General features: G+C 42.1%; 1 protein-coding gene across 10 annotated transcripts in view; it reads right to left on the bottom strand.

Moving 5' to 3' along the window:
• The window catches only part of LOC144520132 (palmitoyltransferase ZDHHC3-like), a 91,347-nt gene extending 69,419 nt beyond the window's left edge, over positions 1-21,928 (bottom strand). For 5 of the 10 annotated variants that reach the window (XR_013502180.1, XM_078253821.1, XM_078253827.1 and 2 more), the window contains exons 1-3: positions 21,815-21,926; positions 12,934-13,349; positions 12,602-12,726 (exon numbers count right to left, since the gene is read on the bottom strand). Coding sequence is in view for 7 of the 10 variants with exons in the window: in XM_078253821.1 (XP_078109947.1) it covers positions 12,602-12,726; positions 12,934-13,269 (461 nt within the window). In the remaining 3 variants the exon portion in view is untranslated. Of the gene's footprint in view, positions 1-10,155; positions 10,265-12,601; positions 12,727-12,933; positions 13,350-21,814 lie in introns of all 10 variants that reach the window. The other 5 variants (XR_013502179.1, XM_078253822.1, XM_078253820.1 and 2 more) reach the window with 2 other exon arrangements.
• Positions 21,929-27,083: the final 5,155 nt, after the last annotated feature.

Genomic DNA, 27,083 nt, shown 5'->3' with positions numbered 1-27,083 from the left:
CATTTGTGGTTTGCCTGGGTTAGGATTACAAGCTGCTCCTCAGTTATGTGGCTCAGCGTTTAGTCCTACAAGTGTTACAGGTTTTGGAGGGAGATGGAGGGAGGGAGGAGGGGGATTAGATGGGTTCAAGGGTTCACACTGTTGTGGGAGGATGTTGTTCAAGTCCCCCCCAGGTATGTGTATGTGTTGGTGTTGTTGTTGTTGTTGGTGTTGGTTTTGGTTTTGTTTTTTTGCAGCAGCCTTCTATTCTTTTTTTGTAAAAACAAGTATGTATCATAACTTTAACTCCTCTAACATAAAAATAACGAGTTGGAATGTCAGGGGGCTTTGGAAAATTACAAAGTTAAAACAAGATATGAGTAGTGTAAGAGCCAGGTACAGTTCTATTATTTTGAAAGGACATTTTTGGTAATCAAGGCATCTGGTGGGGGCGGAGGAAGCAAAGTAATATCTGTTCACCTGTTCGGGTTTGGTGACTAAGAGAGGGGGTGAAAGGGGGAAGTCTCATTTTTTGCTGACCACTGTTTTCACGCTTGTTTTACGCCTTTCTATGCTGTTTATGACTTTGGACACAATTTCGTATGCCAGTAACACAATTATGGAATGTATTGGAAGCAGAACCTTGTTTGTGTTAGTGCAAAATAAATCTGTAGCCTAATCGTGAACTGAAAGCGCGTCTGGCAAGTTATTCCCCACTCCACAAGTAGGATTAGACATCTCAAATCTAAAATTATATTTTTGCAGGAAACCCACCTGACAACTGCAGACTTAAAAGCATGTACAGAGCAGATGCCCTAGCCAAGTAATATATGCATGTTATAATAATTATGCAAGGGGAGTGCTTATCCTTATTCACCGGACAATACCATTGCAGATTGTTAAAACTGTCCGAGACTCAGGTGGAAGATACGTTATCGTCCAATGCAATATCCTATCAATGACATGGAACCTAGTTAGTAAGGGTGGGCGATATGGACAAAAAATAATCTCAATATTTTTGGCGATTTTGACGATAACGATAATTGGACGATATTGGAGGTCGACCGATTATTTTTTAACATAAATCGGCATCGGCCAATATCCCAGCATATCAAGCCGAGGCGCATCTGTTGGCAGCCTAGTTTTAAAAACATGAATAGGCAACATTTTTTACAGCGCACCCAGACCAGCTGCCTCCAGCCCCTCCCCTTGTGAAGTCTTGCCGTGTGTCTCATGCAGTCACTTCAGGCTCAGACGCTACCGTTAGTAGTAGCATGCTGCTGGTGTTCTTGCCTTGGGATTAATTGTACTAATAAAACCATACAAAACACTGTGGCCACACTACTGTGGAAGCTCCCTGAATGTCATTTATAAGAGTGTTTGTTAGCCCTGTCCGTGGCAGTCTCATCCACTCCTATAATGGAGCTAACTGGAGCTAACCGCTAACGGAGCTAATCGTTGCTAACAGAGCCTTCAGTTCTCCGTGCCTGTATCCATTAACTGCATCTATGGACTCGAGCACGGATAAAACCCTTAATTTTATTAAATTGGCTGGATGAGTTTTAAATTACAACTAAGAGTTGTTTGAATGACAGAAATCTGCTCAGATAAGAGCCTAATGAGTGCAACAGGACATGTAACAGTAGGGTCCCCAAAACACAGATAAAACACTTCAACAAATGAACAATGATCTAACAAACAAGGTGAACAAGAACTGACTTTAGAGAGCCCTAGTCTTATGTGATTCAACAGGAGTTAGGAGGAAATAGTGTTGAGATTAATAACTGTCACTATCTGTGAAGCTTGCAGATTTGTATTCTCAGAAGTTTAATAAATGCTGCTAAGTGCACTAAACTTTATTTTTTCATAAAAAAGTTTTCAGAAAACCCTTATCTGTCGACCTCTAGACGATATCCTTTAAACGTGTTTTTAAAAGTCCCAGTTACTTAATCACTGATGATAATAATGGGCACAATGTTGAATGAAAACAGTTCTTATTTATTTTCTTTAAAATGTAAGTATTCAAGTAAAAACTATTTAAAGACATACAAAATACTAATTGAACAAGTGTAGGAATATTGAACTCTGAGTAAACATTCAGTTGTACACCTCTGTTGTAATGTAAATTGTGCAGCACACAAGCAAGATGAAATCATAACAATAAACAAAGGGCTCTGTTCTGTAACATATTGCACACAACCATGTCCTTATTGGAAGCAGTCCTGGAGCTGGGATAGGGGAGTGTCAGGCCAGGTTTTGATAGTCCTACTTGGCTGGAAGAAAATTTTAAATATTCCATATTTTAGAGCATCAATCTGATGCATTTTGAGATGCAATTTTTGCCAACCTGGGGAGAGCTGGAAAAACTTAACTTCCATGAGCAGGGCTTAAAGTAAAAAAAAACACAGTAATATTTTAATATGCACTCATTAAAGTGAATTTGACTGGCAAAACAGTTAAAGTCCTTCTGACATTACACAATAATACAAGTCATAATTTTTAAAAACTAAAAGGTTTTGGATACATTTTTACTTCTTCCAACCATATGTTAAATTAAGAGTCAATGTAGATTTACATATTGCAATAATATCATAATCCTACAATGATTGATTGTGAAAACAAAACTTTCTAGATGGGTTACTTTGGCCAGGTCATCAAAAAAGCGAATTAGTACATTCATGATTTTGTCCATGTTGATATTAGCTGCTTTATTTACATTTATTGAAAATGTCGCATTGTTTAGCTTTTCATATAGCTAGATGTCTAAACTCTGGGACAAGTTAATTTAATTTTTAATTCAACATTAGTTAAGTTAATGTTTAAATAATGCCATGCTGATTACAAACAGACAGCTTTGTCAAGGCAGTTTGGGCTTCAGATAGCTTTTACACAGTGGCAATCGTTAATGACAAATCATGTTCCGCTATGAACGTGTACACACATATTGTTTGTATCACGGTCGGTCAGTGCTAAACAGCATCCTGTCTCCACCCTTTTCCTCTTGTCCTCTATTCATGCCCAGCGCCATTTGTTTTTAACTACTTTCTCAACTAAAGCTGTATCTTACCAAGTTTGATAAACTTTGCCTCCATTTTTTTTTTAGCCGCGTTACCACAGAGACCACATCGGCACTGCACACTCGCATTTCGGCAAAGACCCGCCATACTTTGCATCTGAATGGCTAGAACTCGTTTCATTGGTAGGTGGAAGTTCGATGATTGGTTAAATCCAGCGCATCAAAACAAATCCCATGTGGACTTTTTATTTATTGATGGTGCAAACTGCTTGTAAACCAATCAGGTAATGGCATTCCCCTACCTTCCCAGAGAAAGAAACTGGTGATGCAAGGCCCTTCGCGCTAATATTTCCATGCACTCGCGCTCCCTTCTGGCACGTGCACCTGTTCGCAGTTCACTGAATCTCTGGTACTTACCCCCCTCCTAAACATTTTCTCATCGAATCTACACAATTCACATAGGTCACCTATTTTGGTTTCAAAACGGCGAATTTCATCGAAAGGTAAGTGATTTTCATGTATGCTATGTCCGCCGGGATGTTATGAGCCACCTGGAAGGCTCTCGTAACACCTGTGTTGTATCATAGTCCTATATTGATTAGTTCAGTGTGGCTGTACTTGTATAAATATACACCGACAAGAGAGCTAGTGCTAGTGCACAACGCGCGCCGCCATCTTTGTTGACATTAGTGAATGTGTAGCGTTCCAATGCGTGTTTGGAAGTGTTTTTTTCTAAGTAATTTAAATACTTGATAATGTCAATTTGCACATCGTTAACACAACAATGACGATATAAATCGTAGATGATATATATCGCCCACCCCTATCTAGTTAGTATTTGCCAGTTTCTTTAGGAATATTTTTCTTGACTTAAATGTCTACCATGAACAGATTTTTTATTTTAGGAGGGGTGCTTTAAATCCAACAATAGATCGTTCAACGGGTTGTGACACGGGTAAAACACAAACTAGAGAACTACTGAAACAGTTTATAGAGGATCTTAATCTAGTTGATGTCTGGAGAGAACGGAATCCTGATAAAAATTATTACTCCTGTTATTCAAGTACACACAAATCACATTCCCGCATAGACTATTTCATTATTTCCAGGGAACTCTTACCCAAGGTTAGCAAATGCTGGTATAATGGTATCGTGATAAGTGACCATGCTGCTGTATCACTCAAAATCCAAATCGACAAAATTGTCCATAGCCCACCTAATTGGAGATTCCAGGCGAGATGGCTGCAAGATCAAGTTTTTGTTGACACTATTGACTCTAAAATGAACAGCTTCTTTGCACTAAATACTGATGAAACTAGTGCTTGTACCAGATGGGAAGCATTTAAGGCATTCGCCAGGGGAGAGATTAGTTACACCAGCTATAAAACATAACACTATAAATTGGAAATGGTAAATTTGGAAAAACAAATCAAAATGTTGGAAAATAACCTGTATGTAAAAGATGATGATTTAAAACAAAAAAATACTTATATTAAGAGCTAAATATAATAAAATGTCCACAGATGAAAGTGCCAAAAGTTTAATTTGGTTGAAGCAAGCCTACCATGATCAAGGAGAGAAGGCTGGTAAACTCTTAGCCTGGAGAATCAAAAAACAACAAACTGACCAAGCAATAAATAGTATTAGGACACCGCAAGGGAATTTAACGATAGACCCGCTGGAAATAAATACATGCTTCAAAGATTTTCATGAATCCTTATATAGATCAGAATGCAACCAAGACCCAGATGTGCAGGAAACATTTCTTGATCAGCTTCAGTTATTATCTTATGACATAAAATATTAATTGGATAGGAATATAACAGCCAACAGAGTTGTCAGAAGCCATCCATAATATGAATAGTGGTAAGGCACCTGGGCTGGATGGGTTGCCCATAGAATTTTATAAAACATTTAAAAACTAATATTAGTAGAGCCACTTCTAAATATGTTTAAAGAATGCTTCCTGGAAAGAACTCTTCTACCCACTATGACATTAGCTCTAATAACCCTCATCCAAAAACCAGGCAAACCATCCACAGAGTGCTCGTCGTTTAGGCCAATCAGTCTGATGTGTAGTGACACTAAAATACTTTGTAAAATGCTAGCAAGAAGATTAGATCCACACCTTCCTAAACTCATACATAATGATCAACTGTGTTTGTACGAAATCGCCAAGGTTTCCATAACATCAGAAGAGTCCTTAATATATTACAAGAAAAAGCTGGCGGTAAGGACACAGCAGTACTGTCATTAGATGCCCAACAGGCATTTGACAGAATAGAATGGCACTACCTTTTTAAATTGCTACCACGATTCGGATTTGTAGAGGATTTCTTAGATGGATTTGTGTTCTCTACATAAACCCAATAGCAGAGATTCTGACCAATAGTGTTGTCTCAAAACTGTTCAACTTACAGCGTTCAACCCGACAAGGCTGTCCATTATCACCAATGCTATTTACTATGCTATTGAACCTCTCGCTATGGCTGTCAGAGCCCATGTTGGCCTCACGGGCATCCAGATAGGTGAGCAAGAACATAGGATATCTTTGTATGCCGATGACATCATCCTTTTTCTGACCAGGCTTAAGGACAGTATTCCAAATCTAATCATATTAATTCAACAATTTGGAGAGTTCTCTGGATATAAAATAAATTTCTCTAAATCATCACTGTTATTTTTAAATAAAAATGAACCGTATACCAGCATATTGGCGACATCCCTGCTTTATCTTGTTTTTCTCCTATATGGGGAAACAATGATTTTATACCAGCTAGAAGTGATGGTGGTTTCAAGCTTTGGGCAACCAAAGGTGTGCAATGTGTAGGGAACCTATACAGAGATGACAAACTACTTACCTTTGAGCAAATATTTAAGGAATATGGTATATCAAAAAAAAATGTTTTCAAATATTTACAACTGAAATATTTCATATCCTTCTCCGGGAACCATCACCTTATCGTGGTGGAGAGGTTTGTGTGTCCCTATGAACCTGAGGGCTGTGTTGTCTGGAGCTTTGTGCTCCTGGTAGGGTCTCCCAAGGCAAAGTGGTCTCAGGTGAGGGGCCAGACAAAGAATGGTTCAAAAATCCTATGAAACATCGAGGAAGGGATGAAGTGACCCTGCCCGGAGGAAGCCCGGGGCCCCCGTCTGGAGCCAGGCCCAGATGGAGGGCTCGTCAGCGAGCGTCTGGTGGCCGGGCTTGCCACGGAGCCCGGCCGGGCACAGCCCGAAAAAGCTACGTGGCGGACATCTCTCCATCCCATGGGCCCACCACCTGTGGGAGGAACCGCTGGGGTCGGGTGCGCTGCCACATGGGTGGCAGTGAAGGTCAGGGGCCTCGACGGACCAGACCTGGGCAGCAGAGGCTGGCTCTGGGGACGTGGAATGTCACCTCTCTGTGGGGGAAGGAGCCGGAACGTGTGCGGGAGGTGGAGCGCTACCGGTTAGATCTGGTGGGGCTTACCTCTACGCACAATCTTGGTTCTGGAACCATACTCCTGGATAGGGGTTGGACTCTTTTCTTCTCCGGAGTTGCCCAGGGTGTGAGGCGCCGGGCGGGTGCGGGGATACTCACAAGCCCCCGGCTGAGCGCCGCTACGTTGGAGTTTAACCCGGTGGACGAGAGGGTCGCCTCCCTACACCTGCGGGTTGTGGGGGGGAAAACTGACTGTTGTTTGTGCATATGCACCAAACAAGAGTTCGGAGTATTCGGCCTTCTTGGAGACCTTGAGTGGAGTCCTGCATGGGGCTCCAGTCGAGGACTCCATAGTTCTGCTGGGGGACTTCAACGCGCACGTGAGTAATGATGGAGACACATGGAGAGGCGTGATTGGGAGGAACAGCCTCCCTGATCTAAACCAGAGTGGTTGTTTGTTGTTGGACTTCTGTGCTAGTCATGGATTGTCTATAACGAACACCATGTTCGAACATAGGGATGCTCATAAGTGTACTTGGTACCAGAGCACCCTAGGCCAAAGGTCAATGATCGATTTTATAATCGTTTCATCTGATCTGAGGCCGTATGTTTTGGACACTCGGGTGAAGAGAGGGGCGGAGCTGTCAACCGATCACCATCTGGTGGTGAGTTGGGTCAGGGGGTGGGGGAAGACTCTGGACAGACCTGGTAAGTCCAAACGGGTAGTGCGGGTAAATTGGGAACGTCTGGAGGAGGCCCCTGTCTCCGGCGGAACTTTTCGTGCATCCCTGTGGAGGCTGGGGGCATTGAACCCGAGTGGACAATGTTCAAAGTTTCCATTGCTGAAGCTGCGGTGAGGAGCTGTGGTCTTAGGGTCTTAGGTGCCTCAAGGGGCGGTAACCCACGAACACCGTGGTGGACACCGGTGGTCAGGGAAGCCGTCCGACTGAAGAAGGAGTCTTTCCGGGATAGGTTATCCCAGACGACTCCGGAGGCAGTTGCAAGGTACCGAAGGGCCCGAAGTGCTGCAGCCTCTGCCGTGAAAGAGGCAAAGCAGCGTGTGTGGGAGAAGTTCGGAGAAGACATGGAGAAGGACTTTCGGTCGGCACCAAGGTACTTCTGGAAAACCGTTCGCCACCTCAGGAGGGGGAAGCGGGGAACCATCCAAGCTGTGTACAGTAAGGATGGGACGCTGTTGACCTCAACTGAGGAGGTAATAGGGCAGTGGAAGGAGCACTTTGAGGAACTCCTAAATCCGACTAATACGCCCTCTATGGTAGAGGCAGAGCTGGAGGATGAGGAGGGATTGGCATCAGTTTCCCTGGTGGAGGTTGCTGAGGTAGTTAAACAACTCCACAGTGGCAAAGCCCCAGGAATTGATGAGATCCGTCCAGAAATGCTTAAAGCTCTGGGTGTGGAGGGGTTGTCTTGGTTGACACGCCTCTTCAACATTGCGTGGAAGTCTGGGACGGTGCCTAAGGAGTGGCAGACCAGGGTGGTGGTTCCCCTTTTTAAAAAGGGGGACCAGAGGGTGTGTGCCAATTACAGGGGTATCACAGGGTTCGGCCGACAGTCAAATCTCAGGTTGAAGAGGAACAATGCGGATTCCGTCCTGGTCGTGGAACAACGAACCAGATCTTTACTCTCGCAAGGATCCTGGAGGGAGCATGGGGGTATGCCCAACCAGTCTACATGTGTTTTGTGGATCTGGAGAAGGCGTATGACCGGGTGCCCCGGGAGATACTGTGGGAGGTGCTGCGGGAGTACGGGGTGAGGGGGTCCCTTCTCAGGGCCATCGAATCTCTGTACTACCAAAGCGAGAGCTGTGTCCGGGTTCTCGGCAGTAAGTCGGACTTGTTTCAAGTGAGAGTTGGCCTCTGCCAGGGCTGCGCTTTGTCACCAATCCTGTTTGTAGTATTTATGGACAGGATATCGAGGCGTAGTCGGGGTGGAGAGGGGTTGCAGTTTGGTGGGCTGGGGATCTCATCGCTGCTTTTTGCAGATGATGTGGTCCTGATGGCATCATCGGCCTGTGACCTTCAGCACTCACTGGATCGGTTCGCAGCCGAGTGTGAAGCGGCTGGGATGAGGATCAGCACCTCTAAATCGGAGGCCATGGTTCTTAGCAGGAAACCGATGGAGTGCCTTCTCCACGTAGGGAATGAGTCCTTACCCCAAGTGAAGGAGTTCAAGTACCTTGGGGTCTTGTTCGCGAGTGAGGGGACAATGGAACGGGAGATTGGTCGGAGAATCGGCACAGCAGGTGCGGTATTACATTCAATTTATCGCAGCGTTGTGACGAAAAGAGAGCTGAGCCAGAAGGCAAAGCTCTCAATCTACTGGTCAGTTTTTGTTCCTACCCTCACCTATGGTCATGAAGGCTGGGTCATGACCGAAAGAACAAGATCCAGGGTACAAGCGGCCGAAATGGGTTTCCTCAGGAGGGTAGCTGGCGTCTCCCTTAGAGATAGGGTGAGAAGCTCAGTTATCCGTGAGGAGCTCGGAGTAGAGCCGCTGCTCCTTTGCGTCGAAAGGAGCCAGTTGAGGTGGTTCGGGCATCTGGTAAGGATGCCCCCTGGGCGCCTCCCTAGGGAGGTGTCCCAGGCACGTCCAGCTAGGAGGAGGCCTCGGGGGAGACCCAGGACTAGGTGGAGGGATTATATCTCTAACCTGGCCTGGGAACGCCTCGGGATCCCCCAGTCGGAGCTGGTTAATGTGGCCCGGGAAAGGGAAGTTTGGGGTCCCCTGCTGGAGCTGCTACCCCCGCGACCCGACCCCGAATAAGCGGATAAGATGGATGGATGGACATTTTATATCACCAATAAATAAAGATCTAATGTCTGAACCATCTTTGACACATCTTGAAAACCTATCATTACAAATCTGGCTAAAAGGGGTCTAGTGTCTTTGTTTTATGGGACTTTGGTATTTTATGAAAAGGAATCCTCCAAAGACAGATTAGAAGCATGGAAAGTCGATATTGGAGAGAATATACCTGAAGAAGACTGGGAAGTGGAATGCTTAAAAGGCACAGCAAAATACAATTAATACAAGATTGAAATTGCTCCAATATAAATGGCTAATGCGAACTTATATCAACCTAGTAAAGCTGAATAAAATCTATCCTAATATTCCAGATATTTGTTGTAAGTGTTTAGAGGAAAAAGGAACACTGTTCCACTGTGTTTGGGAATGCTCAAAAGTACAACTATTTTGGCAGAGTGTGATGGGGGCCATTTCCCATATGGTGGCTAAGACTGTTCCCCTGCAAGCAAAACTTTGTCTCTTGGGTATATACCATGAAAATTTGGTCGTCAATTCTAAACAATCAGTGTTGATTGATTTTGGGCTCCTTCAAGCTAGAAGACTGATCGCTCTTTTCTGGAAAAATATACAGTTGCCCTCTGTAAAGTTGTGGCTGAAGGAGATTGCAACATACCTTGCACTGGAAAGAGGGAAACGTTTGTTGAAGTGTGGAAACCTTTTTTGGAATTTTTGGAGGATGAGAATGTTGCACTAACTTGAAGAATCATCTGCTGCTGCTTTTTCAGTTATTTGTTTTTATTTACTTTTGTTTTATTTGTACAATTATTTAATTTGTTTTTTGATTGTTTTGTTGTATAGTAAACTTATACATTATTTGTATTGCTGTGGTCATTGTTGTTTGTATGTTTTCTATATGTGAAAAACTTAAAGTATTGTTTAAAAAAAAAAAAAAAAGTGTTCTCAATCGACTTACCTGGATAAATAAAAGGTTAAAAAAAAAATAATAATCTACGTTAGTCATGCTTTGCCAGACCTTCCTCCACAGCGCTGCGGAGGAGGGTCTGGCTACTCCATACAGCATTCTGGGATGGGAGAAAAACGTGCTCTGGTTTATTGTCATGTCTTTAAACCAATCACAATCATCACTAAGCGCCGGACAGAGCCACCGTGCCGATGCAAAATAGCCTCGAGAGGGAACTTGTAAATTCAGTTTTAGTTGTGCAACAGAAAACTCAGATTGGACAGATAGTCTAGCTAGCTGTCTCGATTTACCCTGCAGAAATCTGAGGAGCAGTTAACCGTAGACCTCATAAATCGACCGGAGTCTAAAATTCCAACACAAAGAAAGAGTATGGTAACGGACATCCGGCCAAAAAAAGTGTAAACGGCAACGGAGCAATCCCGGAAGTGGAATGTCGACTAAATCTACATTGAATCTGCCCTCTGAATTACTCTACCCCATGGATGTATTAAAGGGGTGATAGAATGCAAAATCAATTTTACCTTGTCATAGTTGAATAACGACAGTTCGGTGGGTAAATAGGACATACATAGAAGCTCAAAATCCCATTGATACCCCTTTACTATGCAAATCTCACATTTTGAAACTGCTGCTGAAAACGGGCGAATCTCAACAGAGCTAAAAGTTGACGTAAGCATCTCAACTCCTAGTCTTTGTTATGCCCCAACATTTGCATAGGCTACACCACTGACCTGAGGTCAGCTTAGTCTTCTGAATCTAGCTAGGTCATGCAGATCTCCAGAGGTCCGCTATTTAATTACTAAATTCACTTCTGAGACTTTTTATGCGAGAAATCAACTATGTAGAGGTCAAATATGGGCCGTTTTACGAAAATTGATGGCTAATTGCAAATTTTGTCCGACTGCGTCGCAGTTCAGCAGGAGCTCAGCAGGCTACGTGACAGCGGCCGGTGCTGCCTCGCCGCTCGGAGTGTCCTACTTCATAGACTCCGGCTCGCTGTGAGCTAGCTGGATCTCCGTCACGAAGGGAAGCCTGCGGCGCTCCATACCCGCGCAAAGTCACCGTTTCTGGGTTACTGGACTACAAAACGCAGAGGCCCTGATGGAGCTCAAGGGCCTGCAGCTATCTTTACCCATAGGATTGAAGGCACAGTAGCAGTTAACGAAATCCCTAGCTAATGTTCACAAAAATGCATTAAATTGAAATCGGACACCATTGTTAGCTTTATAAGACCTTGGGGTAGATGTTATATAAGTGGCGTGACGAAATTCAAACTGTAAATATAGTTATGCCGGCAGCTAGCAGCCAGCCAGTTCCGCGGAGCCCCGGTAGTCCAGTAACACTGGGTATGGAGGTTGCCGTTTTCTCGTCAGACTGTGTGGAGCTCCTAAAGTCCGACACGTCTTACCAAATTTGCAATTAGCCATCAATTTTCGTAAAACGGCCCATATTTGAGCTTTATATTGTTGATTTCTCGCATAAAGAAGTCTCAGAAGTGAATTTAATAACGAAATAGCAGACAAACAATGTATAACTTTGCAGTGTCTGAAATATTAGACCTGCTGTCTAGTCTCCAATGGATGTGTATGTCATTGGCTCAAACCAATCAGCTCATCTAAATATTCATGAGCATACCATATTTGGAAGAAAAGCTCTTACAAATAGGGTCATATTCACAGGGTAGTTAAGGACCCATAAAATAGCATTCAAGCAATTTTCAGCCTAACCAATGTTACATACCCTATTAGGAGACCTTAAGGAACAGTGTGAAATACACTATATAATCATTCTATCACCCCTTTAAGCGCTATACCGTCATAAAAACGTCCAAAAAAGATATGACCAGTCAGTCTGTTAAGGCAGTAGTATGTGTCGCGTATGGTCATGTGAGTATCAGAAGTGTAGAGGGTTTCAAGCATTCAGACTTTAAGAAGAGGCTGAACAAAGTACATTTTGTAACTTAATCACTAGTTATATTACTCCCATTTTAAAAGTCATTGTTTAAAAGTGCATACAAAATGTATTGTTTAAATATTAATTTGTATTTTTCTATATACATATTATTGTTCTATTTATTTAATTTGTACTGTTGAGCAGAGCAAAAATGTCTATTTTGAAAAGACTGCTTTTTGTTATATACATTTTTAAATAACTTAATATTTTACAAAAGTATTGCACATGCTCATTTAACTTTGTATGTTTAAGTTGAGAAATAAACATTTCAAAATGTTAGTATTTTGTGCATTTTCCTTGATAATCAAGCAAGTAGACTCATGATACCATTATATCGCGATCGTAAATGCAGTATTATAAATCGCAACATATTTTTCTTCAAATTGTGCAGCCCTATACCCAACCCTTATCAAAACACTGCAGCTGTAAGCAGGAATTGGGTTTGTGAATGCCCTAATAGGGCAGTGAGAATGTCATGCCCTACCTGCAGTGGTGTGCTCGGTCAGGCTTGATGCTGCAGCACTTGGGACATTTGTAGACCACCTGCCCTGGTTTCAGCTGAAGACTTTCTATGTATTCCTTAGTAGCATTCCCTTTTGGCACTGCCCCCTAGTAACATGAACACACAGTAGATAACTTCAGCATAATTTGCAGCTCATTAATCATTATAATGAAGTACTTTTATAATTTTATTAAATTATATAAAGATAAAGACCCCAAACTTGTCTGCATGCCATTGACAGTTAAAAGCATGACAGTCTGTCACTTAACTTTTTAATTTGTGTGTATAAATAACACCAAACAAGTGCCACTTACAGGGTCAGTGCACATAGCCCTGAGGTGTGAGGCAAGGGCAAGGAAGGCCAGAATGTTGAACAGGGTCCCGTTTACAATGCTGTACATCAGATTCTTGGAGGGCAGCAGCATCACAAACAGCACTACAAACTCTGCATACAACAACAGCAGCCAAGTGATGACGGCGCACACAATGCCACAGATGTCCCTGATGAACCACATAGCGGAGGCAGAGGAGGAAGTGATGACGTCTTTGGAGATGGGGATGCGCTGCTCGGCCTGTAGGCAGTTGGCCCCAGCCATGCCCTGCCCACGCCCGTGCTCCACATCCCTGCATCTGTGCACCGGGCTCTTCATCCTTCATCTAAGCTAGATGCCTGCTGCTGCTGCTACCGGATTCCACTGTGCCTTTAGGACTCAGTCTCAGTCACCGAATACTGAAGAAGATGAGCAAAAAGGTGGCAGTTTAAAAGCAAGTTAAAGGTTGGGTTCTCTAGAGAAGGGGGAACGCATTTTATGCATTAAAAACTTGTCAGAAAAAAAATGTCCATCCCAGTTTTCCAGAGCCCAAAGTGATTTCTTGAAATGTTTTTGTTTTGCCAGACTAACAGTCCTAACACCTCAGTGTTTCCCACTAATTACCTAGAATTGGCGGCTTATAACTTAACTTAACTTAAAAAAATCTCTCCTGAAGTTCACGGACGACACCACTTATCCCCACCAGAGATGAGTCCACCTACAGGTGGGAGATTGACCACTTGGTGACCTGGTGCAGTCAGAACAACTTGGAGCTAAATGCTCTGAAGACAGTGGAGATGGTAGTGGATTTTAGGAAGGATGCAGCCCCACCCGCCCCCATCACCCTGGGTAACTCCACAGTCAACACTATGGCTGTTGAAACAAATTCTGAAAGTCGAATATAATTCGAATAGTAAAAAAGACTATCGATTACTATCGAATGCTGAAATTACTATTCGAATGTGATTTTTTTTTTTTTATAAATATGTTGGCTCATCGTTAGCTACTCTCCCTTTTCTTGCCTTGGCCTACCCGCATGTGAAAACGAAATGCTTTTGTCATGTCACATCTGATGAACATCAGAGTTAGTGGGAGTGAGAAAGGCATTGTGAGGTCTTAGGATCACGGAGCTAACGTTACGTACCAAGTTAATGTTAGTACAGGGGGAGTGAATCGGAGAAAGGATGGGAAAAAGTTTTAACATGATTTTAAAAATAACATCCACCAAGCCAAAATGCTTCCGTTATCATTAGTTAGCTCGTTCTGGTTTCCTAACTGCGTCGCAAGTTATAGTAGCTTAGCTGGGAGCTTCATGGAGACAGGTAATATTTATGTTAGCTGCCCTACAGCTGTCAGAGTTAGCTTCAACTTCATATATTACCTTCTAATAGCTGTATTCTCAGTAACGTGACAATCTGCAAGAAACAGGTTTATAAATCACTAAAAAAGCCTGAGTAGTGTGTGTGTGTATATATATATATATATATATATATATATATATATATATATATATATATATTATTTGAATATTATAAAAAATAACAAATTACATTTTAATGTTAATATAGAGGAAGATTGACAGCTCTAGTCAACACTGTGGAGTCCCATCGCTTCCTGGGCACCATCATCTCCCAGGACCTTAAGTGGGAGCTGAATATCAGCTCCCTCATCATCAAAATAGTGCAGTGTTTCCCATATATAGGTTATAATTGGGCACCTTGCCCAGGTTGATTGGGCACCACTGAGTCCGATTGTTCAACCTCTCCAGTGCGTCCACTGGAGCTGATCTATATTTGGAGTTAACCGCTAACCGGAGCTAAAAATTGCTAACCAAGCCTCCAGTTATAGTTCTATCCATACCCATTAACTGTAATGTTATTTATGCACTCAAGCCCAAATAAAACTCAACATTTTAGTAAGTGTGCTGTTAAAGTTTTAAACTGCAATCCAGATAGGGCTGCAGCTATCGATTATTTTAGTAATCAAGTATTCTACCGATTATTCCACTGAAGAGTCGTCTCCCCCGGGCCCTGCTCCCCAGCGTCGAAGTTCACAGGAGGTACCAGTTGAGAATGCTAAACCCAATGTCACACAATATCAATGTTAGCTTGATGCTAGTCTCGCATTGCCAGACATTACTCCACAGCGCAGCGGAGTTGCTAGATGCTGCTATGTTAATGGTTATAAAAGCCTGTGCTCTGTACCCAGCTGACTGTCACCATTTATTGACTAACCGTAACAACAACAATAGCCGCTAAAAAGACTGCGACCTCACGGTCGTCTGTACCCAGGGCACAGTCACTGTCTGCCGGCTACGCCTGCTGAACAGAAGCGGGGAAACAATTTCAGCAGGGGGAAGATTGTCGGTACTACTACTTCCAGACCCATTATACAGCTTGTACACATTATGGTTGCATGCCAGTTTGTAAGAAAGTGGGAATCACCTTACTGTCCAACATATCATAACCTTGAAGCTGGCGATGGTAACGTTAGCCACAATAACATAACGTTACATACATTGCAAAGCGACCTGTAGAGAACACTGTGTCCCAATCCAACAATTCAGGCTACGGGGTGTTTTGCCAAAATTTAATTGCATGTTTCCATTATGAGGAAGTCTAACTTGCCGTTTCTGGCATATGTCATAGGTCCTACGTTAGCAGTTAGCGTGTATTAGCATGGCAGCGTTATCTGTATCTAAATTTTGGGGTGGGTTTTCTTTGTGCGATAGACTACAGACTCTGTACAACATTTAACAATTATTTATTAAACACTAAATATAACATTGAAATAATATATTATAATAAATAAGAAAGTGCAAAACAACATTCAAAATGTGCAAAGGTCACTGCTTATGGCAGAGCTGACATCTAGCATCGCTACAAGCTATCCTACAAACACCATACAAACTATACAACACTATACAAATGGTTAAAAATATTTGTCCTTAACAACTGAAACTATTTCAACAAACATGTATAACAAACTATACAACACTAAAGTGCAAAAGAAAGTGCAAACCAACATTGTCAAAATGTGCAAAGGTCATCTAGCATCGCTACAGGCTATGTAAATAATGCACATAAAATACAAACGTGAACAAGGGCGTTCAACAATCGCCATTATATCAAATCAACAGGCACGTGCAACCTAGCTAGCAGGTGAAGAACTCAAACAACAAAATCACCAGCTAACTTACTTTAAATTTGCAAGAACTATAGACTAATACAATAACAGGCTTAAATAAACCCAAAACATAAGTTATACGACCTACAGTTCTCATGGACACACACGCGCAATATCAACTGGCTAATTATCCTCCGGACAGCGATGGCCCATGTCTCTTTTTCTCTTTCTCTCTCTCATTTCGGCCGTGTGGCGCCCATTCGAGGTGCCCTGAAAGCGCTGTTCGCGCTGATTTTTTTACGACCTAGTTAAGGGTTCCCCAGCTTAGCCGGGCCGCCCAAACTGCAAAGTGCTGCGGGAAACCCTGAAAATGATCCCAAACTTTCTGTTGTTTTCTCTCGCCTGTCTCTTAGACCCTCGCTATTTTCGTCTTCCTTCATTTGTAATCTGGGCCGTCAAGTCTTGTGTCCACAGAAGCGTCAACCTGTTGCGCACTAGTAATAATCCTCCGTGCGGAAACACAGTGAGCTGTGTACCATAATTACATTGATTTAACGAAGTTTCGAGGCAAAGAATTTTGCTTCGAGGATTTTTTGTAATCAAATTATTCAAGTTATTCGAGGAATCGTTTCAGCCTTTGAGTTGTTTTAATGACAGAAATATGTTCAGATGAGATCTTAATGAGTGTTTAATGTTATTAGGATGCCCAAAACACAGATTAAAACACAAAAAATTAACTATAACAACCAAAATGAACAAGAATTAACTTTGGATAGCCTTAGTATAATATGATTTAACAGGAGTTCTGAGGTGCGCACAGGATTGAGATGTATAATAACATGTAACTTTCTGTATGGATCATAGTATGGTTTTAAGGTTAAGTTGTTAATAAAACATTTTAGCTTTGGGAAACGTTAATCAGGCATTTTATCTGCTGAACCATAAATTTAACAAAATAAACAAACCAACCAGATTTTGTTGATAAATCACAGCTACACTTCTTCTGTATCATCTTCTAGTCTGTTTTGTTTAATATGTAAATAGTTATTTCTTTCTAAGTTATCTTGTTACGTCATGTGTGACTAGTTTATTACTGAACGCAGCCATCACAAGCTGTGCCGTCACATCCCGCACCACAAGTAAATTCTCATCCTGTGGTATTTGTTACATTGCAATGTGGGTTAAATAAAAAATCGTAACTTTTTTCAGGCCAAGTCAAACTGTTCACATCTACCTATAGATAGCACCCCTTTTGCAATCATGCCCTATTGGTTTTTAATGTACAACAAGATGCAAACAGCAAAGTAAAAGGTAGTATAGTGAGTGTTCTCTTTTCCTGATGAACTAATACCATCCCACGACTAACCATTGCTGTTCTTTTGTACTGCAGCAATCATATTGTAGAAAGGCTTTACCTTACACTATTTAATTACTTCAGAACAAAAGTGTTTAAAGGGAGATTATTTTATTGTTAATATGTAATTCAACACCAAGTCAAATCTATAAAATCAAGTTTGCAAGACTTCACTGTTTTTATTCAAGGGCTACTAATAGGGCTGCACAATTAATCCAATTTTAATCACGATTTTGGCTTCCCACGATCAAATTCACGTGATCGAGTGATATTTAAAATGCTTCATTCCGTTCATAGAACGCTCTGTATCAAATTTCAACTATACATTTTTCTTCCAAAGCTCCATAAACCACTGTCTGATCACGTGCCTCCATGAGCCAATCAGAGTTGTTCCCTGCACTGCGCAGCTTAGTTTAGATGTAGACTTAGAGATTAGCTCTGGCCCAAAAAAACAATCAAGCCCGGCCCAACCCGAGCCTGTGCACGTTGTGTCCGAGACCGGCCCGGCCCGGCCCGACACATTAACTGGAATTATGAGCCCGATTTCAACCTGACACTTTAATCCGTGGGCCGTTATAACTGACGTTCTCAACTACAATTCAGAGTTGTTTGAACTTAACGCATTTCTCTGTAGGGTTGAGCATCGAGAACCGATTCCTACTTGGAATTGTTTCAAAAATTTCAATTCCATCGGAATCGTTTCTTTATTGGAATCGTTTAGAGGATTTGGTTTCAAATCCGATCGTTACTTCCCAATTTAACATGCGCACGTTTTAGTTTCCGTACCGGCCAGGCACTTGTTGTGTTGCAGCCTTGGAGCACAGTAAGCGGTGAACTAGCGGGGCTTTATTTTACATTGAAAAAGCCTGGTAAAACTGCAAACCACCATTGACTCAAAATAAAACGTTCCTCTTATTTGTGAAATAAGCATGTGACCCGTTTCAACTCCACCCCTCAAAGAATCGGAATCGAGGAGAAAACGATTTCTCTGTGAGGGCTTGCTTCGCCCTCATGCTTGGAGAAGTAACAAAAGAGGACGTTGAAGGCTGACTATCATCTTTTCTGCCACGGCGAGCCTGCTTCATGTGTCTGTTCATCATCCATGTCCCCGTTTTATTTGCTGTCATAGGCAAACAGCGTGCTGCACTTAGCCTAATGCACTCGACAAAGCCGACGCATATTGTCACTGCCCACGACTTGTTTAAAATGGTTCAATACCTCTGACTTTCCTCCAAACTTGCTCAAAGGTAGGCTAATTCTCCTGTTTCTCCTTTACATCCTCAAGCTCCATGTTGCACTTAAGCCACACCATACAGCCCAGCAGGCCCGGTGTGATGTGTGCGAGAGGAGGAGACTCCGCGCATGACACGTGTTGCATTTTGTAACTGTAGTCCAACTTGTGTAACTTTTTGGACACATTTGTTACTTTGGCCTAAATATAGCCTATATAGATAATATTTCTGATTATGGCATAGCTTTCTCCCCACCCAATTAGGCTAATAAAGTAATGATGAAAAAAAACACAAATGCTTGATCAAGGGACCGGCCCGGCCCGGCCCGAGGATGGTGGCGGAAAATAACGGCCATGCATTATGGAGGTGTCACAATTAGTTCCACTTTGGTTAGTAAAGATAATATATAATGAATGCGCACCGCCGCTCCATTAGCTGTTTATGAAATGTCATAAAGTCGTAATTATACACGGCTCTGCAGAGCAGTCTGCTCTGATCTCAGGCGAACAGCTCTGCTCTCTCCCCCTCTGAGGCTGAACAACATGAAAACCGCATTCACGTGGGTCCCGTGAAATATGACAGCTACAGTTTATCGGAAAAATAGCGTTAGGCACACTGACTTTGATGAACTTACTGTTTCAGACCCCAGATGAGACAATAAGCCAACGTTAGCGAACGCTGAGGTCCTCTGACTCCCCACTGCAGTAGACGTTGTATTCCCCCCAACACACTGTATTAACGTTACTGTCATTTTTACAGTAGAAATGTGGGACAATTACTTTGTAAAATCTAAAAATGTATACAGTAATAATTTTATATTAATCCAAAAAATCTTATTTGTATGTGTACTTTATATATAAACTTTCTTAGCACCTTATTTTGAAAACCGGAAGTCATCCCATGTTTTTGTTGTCGCTAACTATGCCAAGACCGTCGATCTGCGCCGTTTACTCCGGATTTCCACTGAATGCAGAACGTCTGCGGACCGGCACAGCTGCGGCCATGACTGACAGCTGTAGTCACGAGATCCACAAGATCTCGCGAATTCACGTAGAATAGAACCACAAAACCAACAACAGTTTGTTTCCATTCAGAGGAGTAGAGGGAAACAACTCTGTGCTGTGTTTTCAAGGTGTAGTGTAGGGAAATATGATCCGCCGTGAGCAAGGTGTATATTATTTTGAAAATTAACCGGATGTTTATTTTGTTTCTGTGCTCGACTTCCTGTCCCACACTGTCTGCCGTGTGCTAAATTGCTGCCGAGCTCTCTGGCGTCGGGCAAAAATAGAAGTTCTGCATATCTGCTCCGGAGGGCTGCGGACCGCCGGAGCTGGGGACGCAGTCGGAACGCAGCCGTTCTGCAGTCAGTGGAAATACACACATTGACTTTAATGGAAACCTAATGACTCCGCCACCGTTCCGCATCCAGTGGAAATTGGGGGTCTGCGTATCTGCTCTGGAGCAGACCACCGAGCTACTCGAATGCTGTTGACTTTTGTTTCCAGTAGGCATTACTGAACTACGTCAGCATCCAGGTAACAGTTTGTTTTGGTTTTATCTGAAACAACTGGTTACTCCCACAGACTGTATAAAACCATTACTCTTAGAAAATACACGATCGTATTTATCATGATTCTTTTCTCGTGACTACGGCTATATTACCACTACATTACAGCCCCTACAACATTACACATATGACTATAAATACTCTTAAACAGTGACGATATAACTCGGACAAGCTAACACTGAGCCACATTGAAAGCTAAAACAACTTGTTACCCTGGGCTTAGGCGGTGGGGCACACTTATTGAACCCAGAGAGAAACATATCGCCTGAGCTCAATGCTCCTTAAATCATTTAAATAACGTTATATATGCTGTGTTGGAGTTTGATTAGAACCATAGACTGTAAATATTAACAGTCTATGATTAGAACTATCGCTTTGGATAGAATCATTCGATAGACACAGAAGCTCAAATAACACAAAATGGCAAGCACGTTTTGCAAACAGAGGTATGTTTTACTATTCAGTATAGGCCTATAAATGAAGCTTTACTGTAAATCATTACGCCCATGCCTTCAGAACTTGTGGGTGTAATATTAACACTTGTATTCAACTTTTTCCTGGCTCAGTGGCTCGCTCGGCTCGTACTGTATGTTTACAGTTTTATCTGAGTTAGACCGTCACTATTTAAAAAAACATTTGTGGGGGCTGTAATGTAGGCTACAGTGGTCAATATAGCCGTAGCCACGAAGAAAGAAACGTGATAAATACGTTCGGGTATTTTCAAAACTAAACCCAGGTAACCAGTTGTTTCAGATCAACTAAGACAACATGTTACCTAGGTGCTGGCGTAGTTAATTAATACATGACTGGAAAGCAGACGATCCATGAGCTTTGTAGCTCACAGCGTAGAGCTGCTGTTATATATATGTTTTTGCCCTTGTGAAATCGAAATCGCCTCAACACAATCTTGCAATCATTATATTTTCTTAAATTTCTTTTTTTGTATGTGGCTCTGATGTAGTGCCCACTTATTCCATCATATTCGCCGCAGTAGATCTCGCCAGTAATGTGTTTGTGATTATGTGACGAATCTGGCGATAGAGGCAGCAACAACTGCTGCTGTTGTTAGGTAAACACAACATACGGAAACCAGTTAGTGTGGAAACCAGTAGGGACTGGACCACCGGAGCTGGGACGCAGTCAGTGGAAATAGACACATTGACTTTAATGGAAACCTATTGACACCGCCGCCGTTCCGGAGGCGTTCCGCAACCTGTGGAAATTGGGGGTTAAATGCATTTACCAAAAGTAGGCTACCAGTATATGAGTGCACTACAATTTCAGCGTCGGCTGATTTGACCAGGAAGATCTGAGTGTCTGCTGTTGCTTTTCTGTTAGGTAATGCATCTCAAAGCAGGACAAATAACGTTATTTAGCTACGTTAGCTAACCTGACTGCATCTAAAAGCAGGACAAATAACGCTATTTAGCTACGTTAGCTAACGTCAGTCCATTTCAGCTTACGCTAACAGCCATTTACTGACCTGTTAGCATGACCCGTTAGCACATTTCTGTCAGTGTCTTACCTTAAACTGTAAAGTTGTAGACGTTAGGGGAACGTCTCTCTGCCTTCACTTCATATTAATTATCATTAGCTCAATCTCACCTGAAAGACGAGCATCTTTTGGTGGCTTTCTCGGATGTTGCTGCTTGATTATTTCTTCTTCTTCTTCTTCTTCTTCTTCTTCTTCTTCTTCTTCTTCTTCTTCTTCTTCTTCTTCTTTAGATTATTGGCGGTCTACAAACCAACGTTAAGGTGAATGCCGCCACCTACTGTACCGGAGTGTGTAATATTATGACTTTAAGTCAATCTGAAACTGATCAAACAAAAATAATTTTCTTGTCAATAAATGGATACCTACAAACTTGTCTAAATGTCTAAGGCTAGAAATAACAAATAAAAAAATAAGTGATTGCATGTATTAGGCTATCCCTTTATTCAAATATTTTTAGAGGATGTTTTGAATAGTTGAGGTTTATATTCCTCATACATATTTATGTGTGTATTTTGCATATCAACCATACAAAAAACTACTGTACTTCCAGGGCTGTATAATGGGTGGGTTGCATGAAACCCAGAGGAAGTTTTGCTGCCTTTTAAATATGTCAGCCTGGCCTGCTGCCCAAGGTCCAAGGCCAACATGGCTGCCTCCCTTCACAAGTTTATTGAAACCCGATGTTTTTTCTTTAAAACAAATAAGAAAAATGGATTATAGTATGTATGCTCCTGTACACCGTAATATTCCCTTTAAATAAAAAATGACCACAGCATTGTGATAGCGAGTATACACATATACACTGTCACAGACATCAATCATTCCACGCTATGACACATAGGCCACAGGGTCATATTTAAAGTGTAAAGTGCAGGTTAACCACCATAACCAATTAATGTGTAAATAAAGTGCTCAATATGTATATATTTAAACATTTCTGTCTTAAAATGCGTTAAAATAACATTTATTGGGGTTTCTGCAAAAGTAGCATGTTTTTTACGGTAACTGGGTGATGACGTCATATGAGGGAATAGCAACCCATAGTAACCCATACTCCGCTAAATTCCTACTGTCTATGGCTACACTATAGAGAATGACTGGGAGACTGAGGAGGTGGGAAACCATTAAATTCTTAATGGACCACAGCCTAACTGGTTAGAGAAGAAACTGGAGATGAGATGAAATGAGTGGAGGGTTGGCCAGGTGTCCTGGTGAGTAGCTAGAGCTAGTCTAGGCTAGCCTGGTGCTAACTTAACCCGGATAACATTAGGGAACAAGCCAAAGTCTTTTCAAAATCTTACCATCATGTAGAATAGCAAGGAGGGACAACGACTGAAGACATTATTTACTTACATGATGTTAGTAGTCCTAATCAGAGCTGTAGAGATGCACACACTGCACAGGCACAATGGCGCTTTGCCGGCATCTGCTGACAGAACGCGATATTGCCTGTGCTAAAACGCAACTAGCGATGCTCATTGTCAGAAAGAAAAAGAGAGGTTGATGTCTCTATGGCTGTGTTTGACAGGTGTTTGTGTGGGCTATGCCACCCAATGGAATCAGCAGTTGAAAGTATGTGCTGCCTTGAGGTGAACGCGTTTTGGAGTTTAGTGGGAAGAGCTTGACCCGCGACTGGTAGATCTGATGTGCCTCATGCAGCATCCTGGTTTTGAAGCATGTTGCCTGAACCCGTTTGTTTTGCAAATAGCATACTCTCATTTCAGGCAGGATCACGGTCCTCTTGAAGCCAGCACACACGAGTATGTTTACAATTGAGTTATTTCATTCATCACTTTTTAATCTAATAAAACATATAACTTTTCTGCTATATCCCTATCCCTTGGCAATACAGGTATACAGCTTATAGGCAGGTTGTACGTTGGGCATATGGTATTCTGGGGAGGCACATACGGAAGCCGATACCGTCCTGCCTGGTTTCAGCCATCCGACATCACTTCCAAGAAGGTGCCTACAAAGGATTTGAATGGCCTCGTTTGGATGAAGATTAGCTTAATTACCAATTTACTACCCAGGTAACAAGGTTCCCATGGGAAGTTTTCTTGGTGTTTAGGGAACGTTAGTCTTTGGTTACATCGACCGTTCTCATAACGTTTCCAGAACGTTCGTCTAGCGTTGCAACCTTTAGAGAACATTCCCCTAACGTTCCCCTAACGTTGCAACCTTTCGGGAACGTTCCCCTAACGTTCCACTACCGTTGTAACCTTTAGAGAACGTTCCCCTACCGTTGCAACCTTTAGAGAACATTCCCCTAACGTTCCCCTAACGTTGCAACCTTTCGGGAACGTTCCCCTAACGTTCCCCTACTGTTGTAACCTTTAGAGAACGTTCCCCTACCGTTGTAACCTTTAGAAAACGTTCCCCTACAGTTGTAACCTTTAGAGAACGTTCCCCTAATGTTATTTTTTACATTCCCATAACCTTTAAATAACTAACGACTGTGGTATCAATTTTATTATTAGTTTAAACTGTCTGTGCATGAGCAGGGATTAATTATTATATATTGGCAGGAATGAATGAACAGGCAACAGGCAAACTTGATGGGATTTAAAACTTTAATATAAAATTAACAAAATACAAAAAATATAAAAGGCCTAAAAAAATTATAACAATCAGAAACTATACAAATAAGAAAAAAAAACAATAGAGTGGGATGTAGAGTGCAAATGTAGTGTGCAAGATGCATATTGGAATGATAAAGTATGTAATGTGTAGGTGAATGGCCAAAGTGGGGATGACTCACTTATCAGCAGTTCAGGAGAGTGATGGCAGTGGGAAAGAAGCTGTTCTTGTCTGGTTGTTTTTCTGTGCAGGGATCTGTAGCACCTGCCAGAGGGGAGGAGGCAGGAGGATAGCAGCAGTGTAGAAGATGGCCAATAGCTCTTATGGTAGGCCATGATTCCGCAGTTTCCGTAGGAAGTACATGCTCTGCTGAGCCTTTTTAAGGATGGCGTTGATGTTGGACTCCCACTTCAGGTCCTGGGAAATGATGGAGCCCAGAAACTTGAGTGAGTCCACCAGGCACGGATTTAGAATGCAGAGGCCCCTGGGCACAAAATCTTGGAGGCCCCCCCCCTCCTCCCAGAACTCATGGCCCAAACTCACACAGCATCTTAAGTTTTAGAAACAGTAAAAGGAAGCTGTGGGTTTTTCTTTAGTTTAAAACAAAACCACTTTCTCCAACTCCCTTTCTTGTGATGTTAACTGTGACAGCAAAGGAAATCTATAAATATCTATAAAACAAAAGACAAAATGGAAACTATCACAGAACAAAATCAACAGAATGTATTGCAATAAAGCAGATTAAAATCTATGAAAATACAGCCTAATAACATAACTAAGAATAACTATAGTCATGTCTGTACAGGCTGTCAAAATCAAACTAGCTTCCCACAATAGCACAACATCAATGCTAATCTCAACAGAAAACATCCAGTCTACTCATCCCTTCCACAGAGCGAACCCGACACACGTAAATTACACCAAAAACAAAGACAAGAAAAAACTTAGTGGTGACCACAATTTTATCTAAAGAGCTGACTTTGGAAAAACAGCTGATTGTTGAGCACCTATTTTACTCTCTCTCACTGTCTCTCCGCTTCACGGAGAAACAGACGAGCAACGATCCACTAGCCTAAAGTGTAACAGAGCTGTGTTTGTAATATTGTAATCAGATGTATAACTATAAAGAGTATAACTTATATAGGCCTATACAAATCATTCTCAGCGTGACATTTTGTTCTCAAAGTTCAAGCACTGAGGAAGATGGCACTGAGTTTCGTCAGAACAGCATTAGGGTACTAGGAGACAGCAAGGACAGTGAGCTGGGTACTAGGAGACGGCGAGGACAGTGAGCTGGGTATTAGGAGACGGCAAGGACAGTGAGCTGGGTACTAGGAGACGGAGAGGACAGTGAGCTGGGTACTAGGAGACGGCGAGGACAGGGAGCTGGGTACTAGGAGACGGAGAGGACAGGGAGCTGAGTACTAGGAGACGGCGACGACAGTGAGCTGGGTACTAGGAGATGGCGAGGACAGTGAGAAAGGGGGCAGAGTGGTACATCATTAAAATGAGTTGTCAGGACTTAAAGGGAAAGCTGTACTTGTGGCAACTATTTTATTCTATGTCATAATTTCCTGAAATATAATGACACCTGACAATGTAACACCGTCACCGATGTTGTTCAGCTCTACATCTCCACCAAATCCATCACCACGGCAACTCACTCCACTCCACTTTGACCATTGGCCTTAGTGAAATTAAATCATGGATGCAAACCAACTTTCTCAAACTTAACTGTGACAAATTAGACACAATCATCATCGGTCCTTCCTCTTCATAACCACGCACAACTTTTGCTTCACCATCTATAGCTCCACTCTGTCTCCCTCCTCACACATCCACACCATCAGGATGCTTCACCATCTATAGCTTCACTCTGTCTCCCTCCTCACACATCCGCAACATCAGGAGTTATTTTTGACAGCAACCTCTTCTTCGAAAGGCATGTCATTAAAATCACCAGAACTGCCTTCTTCCACCTTAAAATCTGTATCTGTATCAGTATCAGTATTATCTTATGATTTTTATGTTTGTTTATTTGCACACTTTACATTTTCGAGAAATAAGTATCACCTACTTTATTTATATTACATTATCTGCAAAAAATATTATATATGGTGGTGACAAAACCCGTATTAAATATGTGCAGTTAGGTGATTTTGGCGTTGCAGAGATGCCTGCTCGCTGTCTGATTGTCTGATATGAATGACCATATTGCAATGATACATGCCCTTAGTGTTCTGTCTGACACAGCAAACTAATTCTTCACTGGTAAGACCAACATTCTGTGATAACATTCAAATAAAAAAACATAATAACATCTTGTGAATAGGCCTAAGTGATTTAATCAACGGAAGGTTCTAAAAATATTAAAAACAACAAAGCTATGCTTCACCGATTCTCTGCAGTAAACTGATGGAAAAAGACAAAAGATATAGGCTACTTTTAAAATATTATGTGAAGTGAAAGTAGCCTACCCTCAGCTAGAGAATGACTCCCACATATTATGCATTGATAAGCCTAGACCGCGTATCTCGTCATACAAATGAACTGGACTGTTCATTTGTATGACGAGATATGCGGTCTAGGCTTATCATTAATACAGCAACGTTACATGATTTAAAAAGTAACATATCATACGGGGACAGAGCAGAGGTGCTGGGCTCTAGCTAAATCAGAAAAAATATTTAGGTGGGTCGGTGGATGCAGATTCGGAAGGCTTTGGCGCCGATCAGGGCATCTATAATAATCAGCGGTTTTAATAAGTGGAAAAAGTAGTAGATATATATATATATATGG

Source organism: Sander vitreus, chromosome 6 (assembly GCF_031162955.1).
Source record: "Sander vitreus isolate 19-12246 chromosome 6, sanVit1, whole genome shotgun sequence".
In the NCBI taxonomy this organism is placed as follows: Eukaryota; Metazoa; Chordata; class Actinopteri; order Perciformes; family Percidae; genus Sander; species Sander vitreus.
The sequence above is the reverse complement of the archived record's forward strand: the minus strand, read 5'-3'. Positions and strand labels throughout refer to the sequence as shown.